We start from the raw sequence: 17,631 nt of genomic DNA, 5'->3' as shown, positions 1-17,631 counted from the left end.
CCTCTTCAAAAACATTCATACCCACCACTGCACTCTTGTTCCGACCCCATTTGTATTTTCCCCATCACAAAAGAATCATCTGCAAACTGGAGATGGGAAACCACACTCTATTCCTTCCCACCACTCATCCTTTAAAGAGATGCAACTAGCTAGCCTGAAGAGATCAACCTACTCAGAACCTCTACCACCAAAATGAAAAGGAAAGGGAGAGGAGGTTTCCCTGTCTAAGGTGGCTTTTGTTTTGGACACATTTGCTGTCCTAAATAGATGGGAAACAACATATTATGGACATAAATACTAGAGATGGTCCCATGGATTCATGTACTTTGCAAAGAGTATATTTTTACACAGAGGAGCACACCAATCCAGTTTCGATCTTTAAAGTGCTGTCTGTTGTATCAAACTATGATGAGGGAGGTCAAGATCTTGCATCTATTCTTCCTCCACACCTTTTCCTCTTCTTTTTTTGATTGGTAACTGATAAGTTTATAGCAAATGCTAAAGAGTTGTCGAATTTCTGAAAGCCTATTCAATGTCTGAGTTTCCAGGGTTACCATGGCGGCATTCATTGAAATTGAGCTTTATTTTATGAAGTGCATGCAGTTCCCAAGATTTTTTTTTTCATTTATTGAATGAGGAATTAGCAAACCATGGAATCTACCTACTACTATCCAAAACAAGAACCTATTGCTTCAATTTATCTCTCTTAGTTTCTTTTTGGCTTCAAACTTGTATCCAGTCCTATATCGAAAAGATAAATTAGTTATCATTTGATGCATCTTGACTATATGATTTTTATCTTTTTTATTATTTTGTAGTGATGGGCTTAATTTTGTAGAGCTAATTTTTCTCAATGTTTATTTATAATGTGCTAGGTTTGTAAGCCTAACTTGGAGAGTTTTTATCAACTTCATTTACTATCATATATTAATAACATTTGTATTTAGTGATGGGCTGTTCTATCAATGCTTCAACAGTTCTAAATAATTATTAGGATGAAATAGAAAAAGCACTTGTAAAAGTGGGAGCTGAGGGATGAGTTAATGGGCTTAGAGAAAGCAACTACAACAGAATAGCTAGTCTGGCAAAAACATGCAATACAAATGAAAGAAACTCAGTATCTTAGCTAAGGAGATCATCAGATATCATGCAACAAATGGCATACCTCTCCAAATGCACCCTTTCCTATCATTGTCAACAACTCAAAATCATCAGCACCCATTTTATGCCTCTGAAGGCGCATGTATTCTGTTTCCTTCTTCTCCAAATGTTTTAATAGACTACTTTGCTCTTCCTCAGAAACATCAGCATCAGCTAATGTCTTCTCTAATATATTGCGTCTGATTAAAGGCAAAGCATGGTTAAGTACTTAATTACTCAAAGATCTAATAAATCAGGAAAGAAAATCAACAAGCATTATGCAACATACAAGGTTGTCAAGGCGACACCTAGGCAACTAGGAACTTTTCAAAGAGAGCCTCGCCCAAACGCCAGGAAAAAATATGTTAGGCGCATGCTTAGGGGACTGAAACTAATATATAATATATAATATTTATTAAATAAAATAAATATAAAATATATAATATTTTATTGGTTGGTTTTAGTTTTTATAATAGAACCTGTTGCATGTTATCATGTTTTTGTTGCGAGGAAAGTAAAAAACAAAATTAATCTTCAAGGGCTTCACTTTGATAAATGAATCGAACCGAGGAAGAGGAGAGAACAACAGCCCTCCATCGTTCCCACACAGTCCCTCTTTTGTTCTTAAATTTCTTGCATGTTTTCAGCTGTTTTTTTCTCATTATTGGTGTCTGAAACAGGAGCGGAATAGGGGCTCCACCCCTTCTTTTATTCTTCATATTCTTCTTTTATTTTAGTATTTTTTTTCACCAGCTTTTCTGGGTCTAGAACAGGGGCTCCGTCCCTTCTTTTCTTCTTTTATTTTAATATTTTTTTCACCAGGCTTTCTGGGTCAAGAACAGGGGCTCCGCCCCCTACTTTTCTTCTTCATTTTCTTCTTTTATTTTAGTATTTGTTCCCTATGTTTTGTTGATCTAAAATAGGGGCTCCGCGCCCTTAAGTTCTTTTATGTTCTAACATCTAACTTGTAAGTTGCAACTCTAATATATTGTTTTGCCTACTTGAAGCAACACTGCAAGAAACACAAGCACAAAAGTGCAGAATACATAAAACCAAAAAAACTAGTTCAGAAGGGATAGAAATTCATTGGCTTCTTATTTTTAAATTCCATCACCTAGGCAAGGGCTAGGCGTCTGGGCGCCCCATGATCACCTAGCCTCACCTTGGCACCTTGAAAACTATGGCAATATAGATCTTCCAGAAAAGGTTTTTTTCGTTATAATGATTGATCAATAAAGATGCATAAAAGTGCAAGTACTTGAGGAAACCTAACAAGTCAACTGGCTTTCTGTAAAAACCTAAAAATTCATAGGATTTATATTTTTCTATCATACAGGCAATATGGAACAAAAGAAAAGTCCAGATATTTCAAAACTAATAAGCCATTGAAGTTCTAAAAAGACAAATAGACACAAACACAGTGCTTTTGAAGGTGTCAGCTGCTTTGCTGGTAAAGTCTCTTGCTGGTTGTGGCAGCAATCTGGGATCGAATCCTGCCTTCATCAGGGTGGAGGAGATAGGGTTTTGGGGGAAAGGTACCCACCATAATCTAGCTCATTTACTTGGAAAAAAAAAAAAAAAAAAACAGAAAAATAGAGTACAGTCCTTTCATGGCTTTCTACCCATGGTTTCAAATGTTGCGAAATGTCGCTAATGTCGCCCAACATATGTCGATGTCGAGGCTCACCGACATGAAAATGGATGGTAATATAAAAATTACATTATTTCGGTTGACATTTCCTATATTTTGGAAATATCGACCAAATCGGTCCAAATAACCAAAAAAAAGACAGTTTTTCCTTTTATGTCGACAGGATGTCGACTAATGTACATTAATAATATAATATAGTATTATATTATATTATTATAATACAGTATATTAATATAAATTATTCCATTAATAATTTCTATTTAATATTTCAAATAAAATATTCAAAAAAATAATTAACAAAATATAAAAACAAAAGAATAAATTAATTACTTTATAATATAAAACATAAAATATTTTTCAAGTAATAAAATATTAATTAGTTAGTATTTTTTAAAATATTTATTAAAATCAGTAAATGTTTACTAAATTTTATAATAAATCATATTCTACATTTAATATAAAAAAATCAGAATAAATTTATTAAATTGTATACTAAATTATAATTTATTATAAGCTTAGTATTAAAAATCATAATGAATTCATAAAGTTTTATAAGAAATCAGAATTTATCATAATCTTAATACTACAAAAAGGAGAATCGGTTTATTAAATTTATAATGAAACATAATGTATTATAACTTTAATATTTAAAAAATCAAAAGAAATGTATTTCTATTTACTAGTGTGAAATAAATACATTAGAATTTATAACAAATCAGAATTAAAAATATGAAAAGAAAATATCAGATAACCTTGTAAAAACATCAAAATGCATAATAAATTGGTAAATCATCATTTACTAATTTGTTATTGATCTTAGTTTCTTAGCTTTATATAATGGTTGGGAATAAGATAATAGTCTAGAAATATGTATTAATGCTTCTTTTATCACTTTACAAAATAGCATTGCATATTGCCACATATTTCATAATATTTCCACAATGTCTCTAATTTTTACAATATTTCCCCTCGACATTTCTGAAATTTCCGACATTTGTCCTATATTTTGGTAAGCGACATTCCATCGACATCGACATTTTAAACCTTGTTTTTACCCTAAAAAAGTCCAATGAACTGAAGGGAGTACCTGACTCGTCTTTTTTTATTACAAACCCTTATATGTGCATCATAAAATAAGATGGTAATGTCAGCCATAAGAGAAAAGAGAAGAGAGAAAGAAATGAGAGAGATAAAAAAGTTTGGGAGAAGGATCAAGTGGGAGTGGTGGCACCCACTCTACTATTTTATTAGGGTGGACATAAAGATGAGTACAAAGAGATTGGGCTTGTTATCTCTGCGCACAACTTCTTGTATATCTTCATTTTAAAATTAATGAATCAATTTTTGTGTTGCTGATAAAAAAAAAGATAGGTGCAAAGACCAAAGCATCTGACAATACATACAGTTACAACACTCCCCCTCACGTTGGGTCATATATGTCATACATGCCCAACTTGACCAAAGCATCTGACAATACATACAAATACAACACTCCCCATCACGTTGGGCCATATATGCCATACATGCCCAACTTGTTACAAAGCTCACTGTAACACAGGGTATGAATACTTTTTGTGTATACATTAACAAGTTAAACTTTGGAGCTTACATAAGGTAGACATTTCCACTTTCTAATGGAGTGCGCATCTACATTGATGTGCTTGGTTCAATCAGACTGAACCCAGTATTTTTAAAATATGTGTCTATGCATAGGAAAGGCATGTATTAAGGCGTGTGTTGCCTGAACTCAGGAACGACCCCTTTCAAAAGGCACACGCATTGTGTGTCTTGCATCTAAGCCTAGGCAAACGCCTTTTATAAATATGCTTTTATGTGTTTTACACCTTTCTAATGGTTTATCAGCTTCCAAATTGCATTTTATTGCTGTTTATACACTAGTTGGTCAATTAACTTATAGAATAAATAAAAACAAAGACTGTTTAAATACTTGAAGCCTTAGTTCTTGCACACAGGATCCCAAATAGCAAAATTTCCACTAAAAAAGCAACAACAATACAACTGATATCTGATTCCTAATCCTAAAATAGCATGAACTATGACACAAAACCAACCCTTTTACATATATAGACCAACGATTTAGGTTAGGGTGCTGCCCCAAACCCCCACATGTACTTGTTTGGGCTTGCCTCAAGGGGCTTTTATACAGGCAGAGGGACAATCTCCTAGGACTAGGAATGCAAGATGTTTAACATCCTAGCTACTTGAAGTAATGCAAGTAGGAGAAAAATAAACATACTCAAAGTTTCACAAGCTTGAATTGTTGAATGCCTAAAGTGCTTTGGTATAATCCATACTCAAAGTTTCAGGCACTAGAAGGCCCTTGCATTTTTCTTGCAACTTGTGCCTTTAAAACACTAACCAAAGCAGAATGTGAACTATACTTATCGCAGCCTTGTTGAACAACAGAGTTACACAAAGCTGGTTATAGGGAACCCCAACTTGTTCAACAAATTCCTTATCCATAGAACTTCATACGCCATGTGCCATAGCACAATACTCTGCCTCTGCACTTGATCTGGCCACAACCACCTTATTTTTAGTTTTTCACTTTGCCGTGTTACCAAGTTTCCACATACAAATGATCAATAGTCAATAATAGATCCACTGTCATCGATTGAGTCTACCTAATCAACATCGTTGCATGTCTCTACCTCTAAAGGCATGTGTATACTCACTAAGAAATCTCTAAGCATGGTAATGTTTGCCATGGCCATGGACAAATATAAGAGTCGTCTCCAAATCAACCTTTGGAACTGCTTAACATCTGAAAATATTTCTCCACTACTCTCCTCTAATTAATGATTAAGCTCCATGGGCGTATCAACTAGATGGGTCCTCCATGAAAAAGTATACATGGAACTTCCTCCTAGGTTCTATAGTGATGTAGCGAGGACAAAAGTATACAAACTTAATTAGTCCCTTTATGGATTCAAGCAATCCTTGAGAGCTTGATTTGATCGGCTTAAGAGTGATTTGGTGTGTTTAGAGTTTACTCAAGCTCAATCTTATCACACACTGTTCATCGAGAAGAAAGACTCCAGATTAACTGACTTAATTGTGTATCTTGATGATATAGTAGTAACAGGGAATGATGTACCAAAAATTGACGAATTGAAGGCCTTTCTTCATAGTGAATTTGAGATTAAGGACCTTGGTCATCTGTGATATTTTCTGGAAATAGAAGTTGCCAGGTCAAGGAATGGAACATTTATTTCACGAAGTATGTGCTGAATTTGTTAAAAGAGACAGGACAATTGAGCGTTAAACCACAGCCAATACTCTCATTGATCCAAACTGCAAGCTTTTAGTAGGACAGATACTAGAAGACAGGGGATGGTACCAATTTTGGTTAGAAAGTAATTATATTTATAACTTTGTAAACTAGACCTGATATTTCATACGTTATCAATATTATTAGGCAGTACCTGCATGCTCCTAGAAACTCACATTTAGTAGCTCCTAAGAGGATTGTCGCATATCCAAAAGGACAGTTTAGTAGGGAAATTTTATTTGTAAAACATGACCAAATGAAGATTGAGGACAGCCTGTTAAAGAGTTCTTTGAGATGGACAGGTAGTGTGGGTTCCCAGATTTCATAGAATTTTAAATGACTGGGAAGTGGATCTCTTGGGAGGGCTGTTATGCAGTTTGATTGTTATCCAACCCAATCCTAATTCCAGGGATGTCAAGCTGTGGTCGAAAGGGAGGGAGGGTCGGTTTTCAGTCAGTTGTTGCTACAAGGTTTCTTTTGGTGAAGGCGAACAGGTCCCATGATTCTGGTTATGGAAGGTTCAGGCTCCTTCGAAGATCAAGTTCTTTGTCTGGTTGCCTGCTAGGGATAAGGTCCAGTCTGCTGAATATCCGTTCAGGCGTGGAATGGAGCTGGATACCACCTGTAGCCTATGTGGGGAAGGATCTGAATCCATCCATCATCTATTGATTCACTGTTCCTATACCTATCAGGTTTGGTGTCATTCATTAGGTTGTTCCACCTAGTCTGGGTTCCCCCTGCCTCTGTGGCCAATTAAATCTCAGACTGGAGGTTAAATTGGTTCTTGGACAAAGACCGTTTCTTGTGGAATAGCCTGCCTTTTGCAGTCTTTTGGGTGTGCCTAGCAGCTCCAATGCAGTGGAGGTGGTCCTAGGGAAGGTGGAAAGGTTGCTTGAAGCTTTTTGTGGATGTGCCTAGCAGCTCTTTCTCTGATCATTGGTGGTCCATCATTTTTTGAGTTTTCTTTTAAAAAGCTCTCTTTGTATATGATCTGTGCATAGTTTAAGGCACACTTCTTTTTGTATATGATTGAGGGCTACTTGCCCTCCTCTTTTCTATTAATACAATACTTTTCTTATTACTTATCAATAAAAAAAAAGATTGAGGCATTCATGAATGCTCTTTGGGCTGGATGTTTGGATGACAAGAGGTCCACATCAAGATACTATAAATTGGTTGGAGGAAATTTGGTGTTGTGGCGAAACAAGAAACAATTAGCTGCAGCTCGATCCTATGCAGAAGCAAAGTACATAGCTATGGCTCATAATGCTTTTAAGATGCGTAATACTTTAAGTGAAATCACTATAAAGGAACTAGGTGCTGTTTATGAAAAAACAATGATGATCTACTATGATAATCAGAGCAATTAACATAGCCCATAACCCACTTCAACAAGACATAACAAAGCATATTGAAGTAGACAGACATTTCACCAGAGAAAGAATATTGTCTAGAGAGGTGTGCCTTCCTTTTGTGGCTTCACGAGAGCTGGGCATGATAAATCTCTATGCTCAACTTGACAAGGGAGTGTTGAGAAATGGGCTATAATAGCTTGTTTTTCTTGGGCTTAGTTATTGACTTCTGACTTCTCTTGAGGTCTTCGATAGCTATGTTGACTTTATTACTTTTCGTGTTGTAACCTAGTTAGGGGCATATTTGTAATTTGTCTTTTGTTTCCAACAACTTATATAAATAGCAATGGGAAGCATAACAGCCCCCATAATTTGATTGTTCTCTCCCATCATTCTCTTCTCTTCTTCTCTTCTTCTCTTCTTCCTTCATTTCTTTCATTCTCTTCCTTAGTGCCATCACTTTTCTTATTTTTTTTCTGCATTACAACTCAAGTAAATCATATGCACTTGCTTTAAGGGGTGAAGGCAGATCAAGTTTCCAGCTGGAATTGTTTAGAGCCCTCATAGTTCCAACAACAGTGACTTTCTTAATGTGGACCCCTTATTGGTCAAAGCTCTAACAATGAACCATCTCATATCCCAGCACTCTCACAATTCAAATCGAGTGACTTATGTGTAAGGAGAGCAAGGAGTCAGTTCCCTTCTTTTTTGCCCCTTGTCTCAAAAAATCTGGTCCTATCATGTGAGGCTTCCTAGGCTGAGTTGGGCCATCCACTGTATCCTCACTGAACTGACAATAGCTCACACAGTTCACAGATTCAGTAGAAAAGGCCATATAATTTGGAATTTCCTTCCCTCCACAACTTGTTGGATAGTATAGAAAGAGACCAACCAGAATAGTTTTTTACAATAAGAGTTAGTTTTCTGGGTGCCATTGTGGCCAAAGTCTTCATCATAATATACTTTTCAGTCTTATATTTCAGTTGAGATAAAATTTTGGTTCTCCACCTTTAAGTTAGAAAAGTACCAAAGTACATTTTTATTGTATTTTTCTGTATAGCCTCTATGGTTCGATGATTATACTAGCAGGCTAAACTCGTACAATTCACATAGGAGATTTTCCGACTTTCTTTATAATCAATACAATTACTACTTACTTATCACCCCAATACTACCCCACACAAAAGAAAAAAGACTCCATCAAATGTTTTCTTATTAATCCTTTGAATAAAATGGAGTATTTTTGGCTTATCACATTTGTAGGAACTACAATGCTACTCACGTTGGTATTTAAATGGGACAAAATAAGCCATCAAAGTAGACAGTCCCATTATTATCTATCCTGTCACATTGATGCATTCTTCCTATATTATTTCAATAGATTTTCTTTTTTATTTATTACCAAAACAATATCAGAAAATAATGCCTCAAATACCAAAGATAAGTTAAACCTCATCATGTAAGCAATAAGATCAAAGAGAAGTTAGACCTGATTAACTACTCAAAACCCAAATAAAGCACGATGGTGAAGCATTAAAAAAAACAGTAGATGCACTGCTTGCTGAATTCATGAGTAGATATCCTCCAGATTTAATCATGAAAATGTAGTCCAGAATTAGTTATGGCACTCTCTGTTTAGCTTTCCTCGTGGCACTAAGCATGTATAACATAAAAGGGCCATGACGAACCATAAGAAGTAGGTAAAACATATAGATTTTCTTGCCCGTAAAGTATGCATAGTAAAGCTATACACAATAATCGGAATATATAAAGAATCAATGATAGCATAATCCACAAATAAGTAAATAAAAGATCAATGACAGACTTGATACTCTTCGTGAGTTTAAAATTTCTATTCTAACCTTTATGTTTGCAGCTTCAATAAATTTTTCTCAGTCAATTAAAAGAAAACCCGCCATCTTCCATGCAAAAGAAAAACGAAAAAAAAAAACAACTAGATGACAGAGAAAGATGGATAGGGTAGACATACCCAGTTGAAATAGTTATCAACAAAAAAAGGAAAAAAATAAACAAATGAAAACTAAAGTTTTTCAAGAATACTGGTTTTTTTTTTCTAATTTGATTGATCAAAATCAATGAATAGTAGTAAATTTATCTCAAGGGGAAAAAATTGAAAATTTTGGAAGCCATACCGCTCCTTCCTCTCCTGCAGGTTCTTCATCTGCTCCTTGTAATGGTTTTCTATGTACTGCTTTGCTGCTGCAACCTTCTGCTTTGTGACATTGGAAGGTGCTTCTTCACTGATAGGAGGCTTTGACCCTTCTTTACCAGGCGATTCCTTCTTTTTAGTTGAAGACTTCAATTTATCTCGAGATTGAAACTTATGGAACCAATTCCTTGCCGAATCCATTTCTCTAGTTTAAGATTAACAAGTACCTTAACAAGTCAAAACTAGCATCCATTCAACTTTTCATCCTTCTTTCTATCCAAATATAATAACAATCTCAATTCCTCTGGGCCCTCAACTCCAGAAAAAAACACCAGCTTCATTCGTTCTGCATTCGTAGTATCGAGATCAACTAGGTAAAGAAAATTTTGCAGTTTGGCAGAAGAAGATTTAAAATCACATATATCACTTACGTTGATCAAGGTTTCCACTTACTTCCAACAAATTTTCACTACAGGCTGTAACTATCCCACTTCAACAGCAAACCAATTAAAAATCCAAAAAGAAATTCAAATTCCACCGAGAGCAGCCGACGCGACAAAGATCGTCAGTTGATGACTCAATGCCAAGTGAAGGCAACCTTAGATTCCACTAAAAACCGACTTCTTTGTCTGTCGAAATTCAATCACAGAACGAAGACCCGATCAATCAAAGACTGAAAATTCCGAAACCAGCATTTCACAGCTCTATAAGCAAATCACCACAATTCAGTTCAACGCTCCAAATCCACCGATCCAGAGCCTTAGGGAACCAAATCTGCCAAAAGTTTGGGCCAAGAAACACGAGAAAAATATTCACTCAAACCCTAAAAACCCGAAAACAGGAAATTCAGACAAAACAGAACCAAACTGTAATCCGAAAAGAAAAGAGTGAAGTTGGTTGGAGGCAGAGAAATCAGGAGAGGAACTGGATTACCGCGTAATTGTCCGAGAAGAACATTGATCCGAGAACCTAGTAAACATGGGAATCGAACAGCCCCGCCATTTTCGCTGCATGGAAACAACTAAGACCTCTTTGTCCGCAGGATTCCCCACTCAAATCAAACTCAGATTTTAAATAGGTTTTCCTGTCTTCACACTCCATAGTTAACCATATTTATTATCCTAAATTTAATTTTTTTTATTTTTCCTTATCCATTTTCCTGTCTTCTCGCGATAATTTGGATACACTCGTAGCACCATTCTAAAACGCACCATATGCGTAATGCGCATTCCTTTTACAAATCAGTGATCCCGTACAAACGTGACTACACGAGCTTTCAGAACTCCAGATTATAATCAGAGGAACAAACAATCGAGCAATCAACCAACAAGATCTCCATGAGTTCAGATTTTGTGTGGGCCATTATTGATTTGTTTGACCAATTTGGACTGACTAGAAGATCCGATCTTAGACGCCCAGTTGATTTCTAGCAAAATCAAGTCAAACTAAGCAGTTGGATGACGCGGACACCAGAAGCGTAAGTTAGCGCTTAGGGAAGCAGAAGCAGCTCAGTCAGTAGTTCACTCGGCTAGCTGGGGATTTGACGAACCCAGAAGCTGTGAGTGAGACGACAAATCGACGCGAAGAAAAACGCGGCAAACGCATATCTGGTGCTGAGCTGGACCACTATAATTGCCTCAACGAATCCTTTCCCGTTTAAATAGCCTTGATGTCCGCCAGGCTCGGAGTCGAGCATGCTTGACACGTGGCGCAATCTCATTCTCCCTTTTAATTATCGATTTATTTCCTTATTTTAGCACGGTTGGAACAGTACTAATGGCAGTTCGCCAAAGTCCATGACAGCTCTCATTTAATACATGCGATAACAATCGAAATGACCAAAACCACCCTCATATGACAAGACAGTAAGACTGATGAAAGGGAAACAGAGAAAGGGTTAATTTTGTCATTTAATTGTTTCAGTAATTTATGAAATAAAGGACCAGTACTAGTAGCCTAGTAGGCAGTAGCCTTCTAAACCTAATGAGGAAGACGAATTTATTTGGAAGATTGTAAGATATTGGTCCTTTTTTATACGGCTATTTTCTCAATCCCGGGAATACCCTCATAGACGAGTGGTGGCAACAAGGTTATTTTGGTCATTTAATCCTTCTTTTTCATACTTTTTGGCAAGTGTTGTTGGATTGGAATTTTTTGTCTTTGATCGTTGGATTAGGTTTGATCCTAGGGCCTTGGCAGTAGATCTTGACCATTCACAGAGAGGGTGGGTGGGGCCGAGAAGGTTCCTTGCTTCCCCTTCAATTGGGGAATCATGGGGTTCATTGTTAATCCACTTGCGTGGACATAAATATGAAAGAAGAGCAACTAGGGTTTGTAAAGATGTCAAAAGGCATTAAATTATATCACATTCTTTGACTCAATACACATTATATTGTTCTTTTTTTTTATTACTCGGTCCAGATTAAGGTTAATATAAACTAGGTCATATGGTGCGAATTTTTTTTAATACAGCACGGCTAATTATTTAATTATGTTCAGAAAACAAATCCAAACTTTTTTAAATTAGGCTCCGTTTGGATGGCTTCTTTGCTTTTGATCTATGGGCTATGGGAACAATTATGAGCAAAAAGGTGTTTTGATCTTTTGGTAAGGGTTGCTTTTGAAAACATAACATCCTAAAGCTAAAAGCCTGAACATTTTCAAGGCTCAAGGCACAGAACATAAAATTGGGGTTACCCAAACACAACCTTAATTAGGTAATACCACCTTTACACCTTGTAACACAAGTCTGCCATCTAAAATGGATCCAATCTTGCTTGGCAATGAAACATTGGAATGAGATTACTTAAAATTTTCCTGGAGGAGATATCTTTTGCTGTTTTACCAAACAACCTGAAATGAATTGATTTAATCAAATGATAGAGGGATGGGTCAGAACCAAATGATAAAATAAGATTCAAGTAAGGTTTAGATGTTGATGATAGAGGTTGGGATTAAATGCATAAAGAATTTGAAATGAAACCATTACTCTTCCATGGTGACCAAACAGGCTAAAAGGGAACGAGTTGTTAGATAAATTATCTGGCAAAAAGATCTAGACTAGCTCAGAATCTTTCACATGGTGCCTCAGTTGGCAGCCTAAAAGGCCTATGTATTTTCACTATACAACCCATGTTGGTTTGAGCTATCACAGAGGTTAGATGGATAATGATTTAACCTTCGGCCTTTAAGGACAAAGTGGACACCCTTAGAGTCGAGGCTACAACTGCTTACATCCTCATACTTGTCAGGTCAAAATTTACAACCCCCCTTCTTGTCCACGTGGCAATGATGGATTAATTGTCTTTATGGCCTTGCCACATGTCAAAATTGCCACTTTCTTCATCCTATCATTTTTCAAATAAGGCTTATAAGTGCAAATGTGTATAATACAAATATATACAAAATAATATAAAATATAAGGCTTTACTCTACAAATTTGTATTTATACTTCTTTCAAACTCAGCATAAAGAAAGATGGAACTTTCACGATTGGCATGTAAGTACAAATGACCAATGTAATTTGCATTTTACCATCAAACAGCATTGATGGCAGGGGTGGTACCATTAAACAGCATTACTGGCAGGGGTGGCAACGAGCCAAGCTTTTCATGAGCTATCGAGCTTGGCTCAGCTCGGTTTCAATCGAATTCGAGCCTAATTCAGTGGTTCGATTATTAAATGACCCAAGCTCAAGCCTATTAGAGCTCGACTCATAAGGCTCGCAAGTTGGCTCGAATATATATATATATATATATATATATATATATATATATATAGAGAGAGAGAGAGAGAGAGAGAGAGAGAGAGAGAGAGAGAGATAATTTTTTTATAAAGTAATTTTTTCTCAAAATCGATCTCGAGCTTGGTACTATTCAGCTCAGCTCGGCTTGAATCCACCCCAAATTGTTGGGCACTTCATCCTACCATGAAGTGGCGTTTGGAACCCATATCTAATTATCGAAAATCGGTGTCACATCAGAGATTAAAAAAATCGTTGATTATTTTTCTGTTTAATTCATGGTTTTTAAAACTGACTCGGTGACCAAACCGATCAGGGGTCCGCTTATCGGGTTGAGCAACAATGTAAACGGTTGGCCCGTTCTAATAAAAAAATAAAAAAATTGAAAATTTTGAAAAATAGTCAAAACCATTCAAACAGTTCGAACAATTAACTGGTCGGTTCAACGGTTTGTTGACCAAAATCAATGGTTTTGAGGAAAAATAGAACAGGTCAGGTGATCGGTTCCCAGTTTTTTCGGTCCGCTCGTCCGGTCTGGTCCGATTTTGAAAACCATGGTTTAATTGGTTAATTATTGAGAAATCAGCAAATCGGTCAAAACCGATTATTAAACTTGGGTTGGCCGGTTCTATATTTTTGTGCTTGTGGTGTGGATAGGAGAGATAGTTCCTCTGAAACAAAATTCACTATTAATAATTAGGAGTGTAAATGGACTAGATTCGAATCAAATTAGGCAATATCCAAATTTGAATTCGATTAGAAATTTCAATATTTGAATCCGATTCAATATCAAACGGATATTGAAAATTAATACCCGATTCGAATCTGATTGAATATTTGAATATTCAAATATTTGATTCGATTCGATTAATTAATTATTTTAGATCATTAATAAATATATAAAATAAATATTTTATTGATATAAAGTATATAAATATATAAATTATTTATATAATTTAATTATTATATATAAATTATGTAAAATATTTTATATATTATATATAAGAATTAAATAGTCGGTCAAATTCGGATATTTATCGAATCGATCAGGTCTTATCCGAATTCGAATCCGATTAACTATTCGGTATGAATAGGATATCCGAATTCGACCGATTAGATATTCAAATTATCTAAATTTTATTCAATTATATCGAATATCGAATTCGAAATCATATTTTCGAATACCGTTGACGCCCCTACTAATAATCACTACCAAACAAATTCATATCCCATTTTTGAGAGATCAATTGACATAACAGCAATAGTACCAAACAAATAATTTTTCTAATTTCTAAAACGTCAATAATTTAAAATCTCATCAAAGGAATTATCATCCATCCCAAACACATCCTTAATTTAACCTGAAGCAGTACATCCTTAATTTAACATGAAGCAACACATCCGTAATCTCATCAAAGGAATCATCATCAAAGGAATGTCATTAAAGGAAGCAACACCTAAATGAGAAATTATCGACTTTGACCCAACCGGTCCATGTATAAGACAATTATACTCAACCAAACTTACATATACAAATGTTCGAATGCTGCAATGTCCATGAATTGAGTTCAACGCAGAAATGAGTTCAAATATGTACCCCCACAATATGCTACATGCACATCTCAGATTGCATTGAAAACATTTTTCATATTTGTCATTGGGAAATGTTCCCAATACATAATTGGGATGTATTGTGGGGCGCCTCTGTGAGACATACATGTGAATTCCATTTACCTCAACCTAAACTCTGAAGGTTAGTGTGGGTTTACTACTTAGCCTGACTCATCAACATCCCTTAAGGACTTCTAAATACATAATTGCACTAGGCAAGGATCAATATTTCACAATATATTTGCCTGTATTGGTCCATACATACGTACCAATGAGTTACCAATACATAAACCTTATATTTTTGGGATTTAGCCCTATTTCAGGGGATAAACAGACCTTATACTGACCCCTTGACAAGTTTGAAAAAAAACTAAATATAAGACGTGCTGTTCAAAAGTCTGTGATACGCCCGTTCTATCACATCGGACCTATATTTAGAACCTTGACACGTATCGATATTTAAAACCTTGCCCTTAAATCCATATTAATATTGTTCCCCTCTCAAAGAGCACATGGGTAGCCCTGTTGATCGGGACATATATTAAAAACTATAGATAAGGATATCAAGGCTTAAATTTATGCAACAGAGAAACATAAAGGCGTTTTGGCCTATCTGGTCAGGGTTTACTTGCAGACATATGGGTTTCTTGGTGGCTCTATTCGGTCCCATATGTCCTCACTTCAATGGTCACTTTAATGGGTAGTAAAGCCAAACCCCATGATAACACAATAGTAGAGAAACAGGATCAGTTCAACTGGATAATGTGACCATAGAAAGTTTGGTTGTATAAGGAACAAGAGGCCCTAATTAATCACAGAAAGAAAAAATATCAAAATTATTGGGTCAAGATGCAATAAGAGGCCCAATTGATGCTACCACAAGGATCGAATTAGAGTAACATTGCATGTGCTGTGGGTAGAGGTGGCAATTTCTAACCCCATGCAACCCACCCACCGACCCAAAATCCACCCATTTAGTTGGCAGGTTGGATATGGGTACCCATGAAGCTTGGTCTTAATGCTCAATATCAGACATCATCAAATAGACAAGGCTAAAAAACATATAGGGCCACAGGGAAGCCGTTAATGACTTTTCCTTTTCCTTTTTTTTTTCCTTGTCACTGTAAGGTAAAGGCATTAACATCAAAATCTGTATAAATTGGTTCCATCTAAGGACCCATTTAATGGTGGGTTCCGATACGAAACAATGGGGCCAAAACCCATCAACGGGTCCTTGGTATCAAGACAGTTTTATTAGCCTTCGAATTTGGTGATCTAAGACTTGTACCAATATTAAGGGGAGTTTTTTCAACTTCCACACAATGAAAATGATGGCCTATATGGATTTTCCATCACAATGTGGGTGTTTGGCATCGATGCCATTTTTTTTGAGAAAATGGCGCCATGTAGGTGTCACACCAAAAACAGTACTTCAAACAATATCCTCTTGTTTGATACAATTTTTCCAGAAAATATGTTGCTTCAAACTACGTATTGAAAATTGGAAAAATGAAGTCTAAAGTAATGTCAAATTCAATGTTTTTTTAGTATATGTTTGGCATCGATGCTGCAAATAGAAAACGGTGTTGTTGATGTATGGGTTGGAAGCACCATTTTCTCTTCTTTTTTTTTCTGTTTGGAAACATTGCTACCAGGTAGGACGTTTCCTGAACCAACAACAACACTTTCTGTTTGGTATCAGTGCTCCACGTTTGTTTTCAGCACTGATACCAATTATAGGAAGTCCACATCACGTCCTGATTGATAGCAACGAGCTGCAATTTGAGAAAATGCCAAATTCAGCATTGCTCCAAACCATGCCTTTTCGATTCCCAAGGCGTGGCTTGGAGCACCGTTTTTTATGGAAAAACTGTTCCAAACAAACAGGCGTTTCCTAGAGCATCGTTTTTTTCCGACGTGGCACTGATGTGTCACCATTTTCTAGAGCAATGACATCGATGCCAAACAGACGTTGGGAAAACGGTGTATTACTGCCAACAGTGCAATGATGTGGCATCATCTTGGACATTGGATGATATAGATCATGTTGAAAACGTAGCTATGCAGCACTTGTACCAAACAAAATTAGTGTTGTATTATGAGAAAACAGCCTATGTGACAGCACCAGTTCCAAACAAAAATGCATTTACAACTCCACATGCTCAGTACCGTTTTTCTCAAAAAACGGTGCGATGTTCCCAACACCTATGCCAAAAACCTAGTTAAATAATCAATACGTATTGATGGTATCTTACCGTATCGGATGATCTGTAAGATGGTATCATACACTAGAAAATCAGATGGTATCATATTATTATGCTAATTCATTCACTTGGTAACATTGCTCTAATTATTATTATTCATTTTATTTAGTAAATTATCATTATCTATGCAAATTTGTTATTATTTTGTTAAGAAGATTGGATTGATTAATCAACTAAAAATAATCACATAGGGGCTGTTTGATAATGGCTGAAGCTTAAAGATTTATTGCTTTGTTTCTAGTTGATAAAATAAATAAATGATAAAACTTTCAATAGTATTCAGTTCCAGCCATTAAGGAGCCTTAAAAATTTATTCACTAAAAGACAAATTAATAAACTTCTCAGTTCAGCATCTTTAGCTGTTATGAAACGACCCCATAGACTACAATACTTATTAAGGAAATTAATT

The 17,631-nt window shown here is 35.8% G+C and overlaps 1 protein-coding gene across 8 annotated transcripts in view; it reads right to left on the bottom strand.

The window, feature by feature from the left end:
- LOC148865022 (uncharacterized) overlaps positions 1 to 10,758 on the bottom strand; it is a 50,324-nt gene extending 39,566 nt beyond the window's left edge. For 2 of the 8 annotated variants that reach the window (XR_016110931.1, XM_088981682.1), the window contains exons 1-4: positions 10,539 to 10,733; positions 10,037 to 10,379; positions 9,589 to 9,951; positions 1,166 to 1,340 (exon numbers count right to left, since the gene is read on the bottom strand). Coding sequence is in view for 6 of the 8 variants with exons in the window: in XM_088981682.1 (XP_088837808.1) it covers positions 1,166 to 1,340; positions 9,589 to 9,806 (393 nt within the window). In the remaining 2 variants the exon portion in view is untranslated. Of the gene's footprint in view, positions 1 to 1,165; positions 1,341 to 9,588; positions 10,429 to 10,538 lie in introns of all 8 variants that reach the window. The other 6 variants (XR_016110932.1, XM_088981683.1, XM_088981685.1 and 3 more) reach the window with 5 other exon arrangements.
- Positions 10,759 to 17,631: the final 6,873 nt, after the last annotated feature.

This window comes from Nelumbo lutea, chromosome 3, assembly GCF_056320005.1.
Source record: "Nelumbo lutea isolate HS-2025 chromosome 3, American lotus-T2T, whole genome shotgun sequence".
In the NCBI taxonomy this organism is placed as follows: Eukaryota; Viridiplantae; Streptophyta; class Magnoliopsida; order Proteales; family Nelumbonaceae; genus Nelumbo; species Nelumbo lutea.
This window is presented reverse-complemented; position numbering and strand designations above follow the sequence as displayed.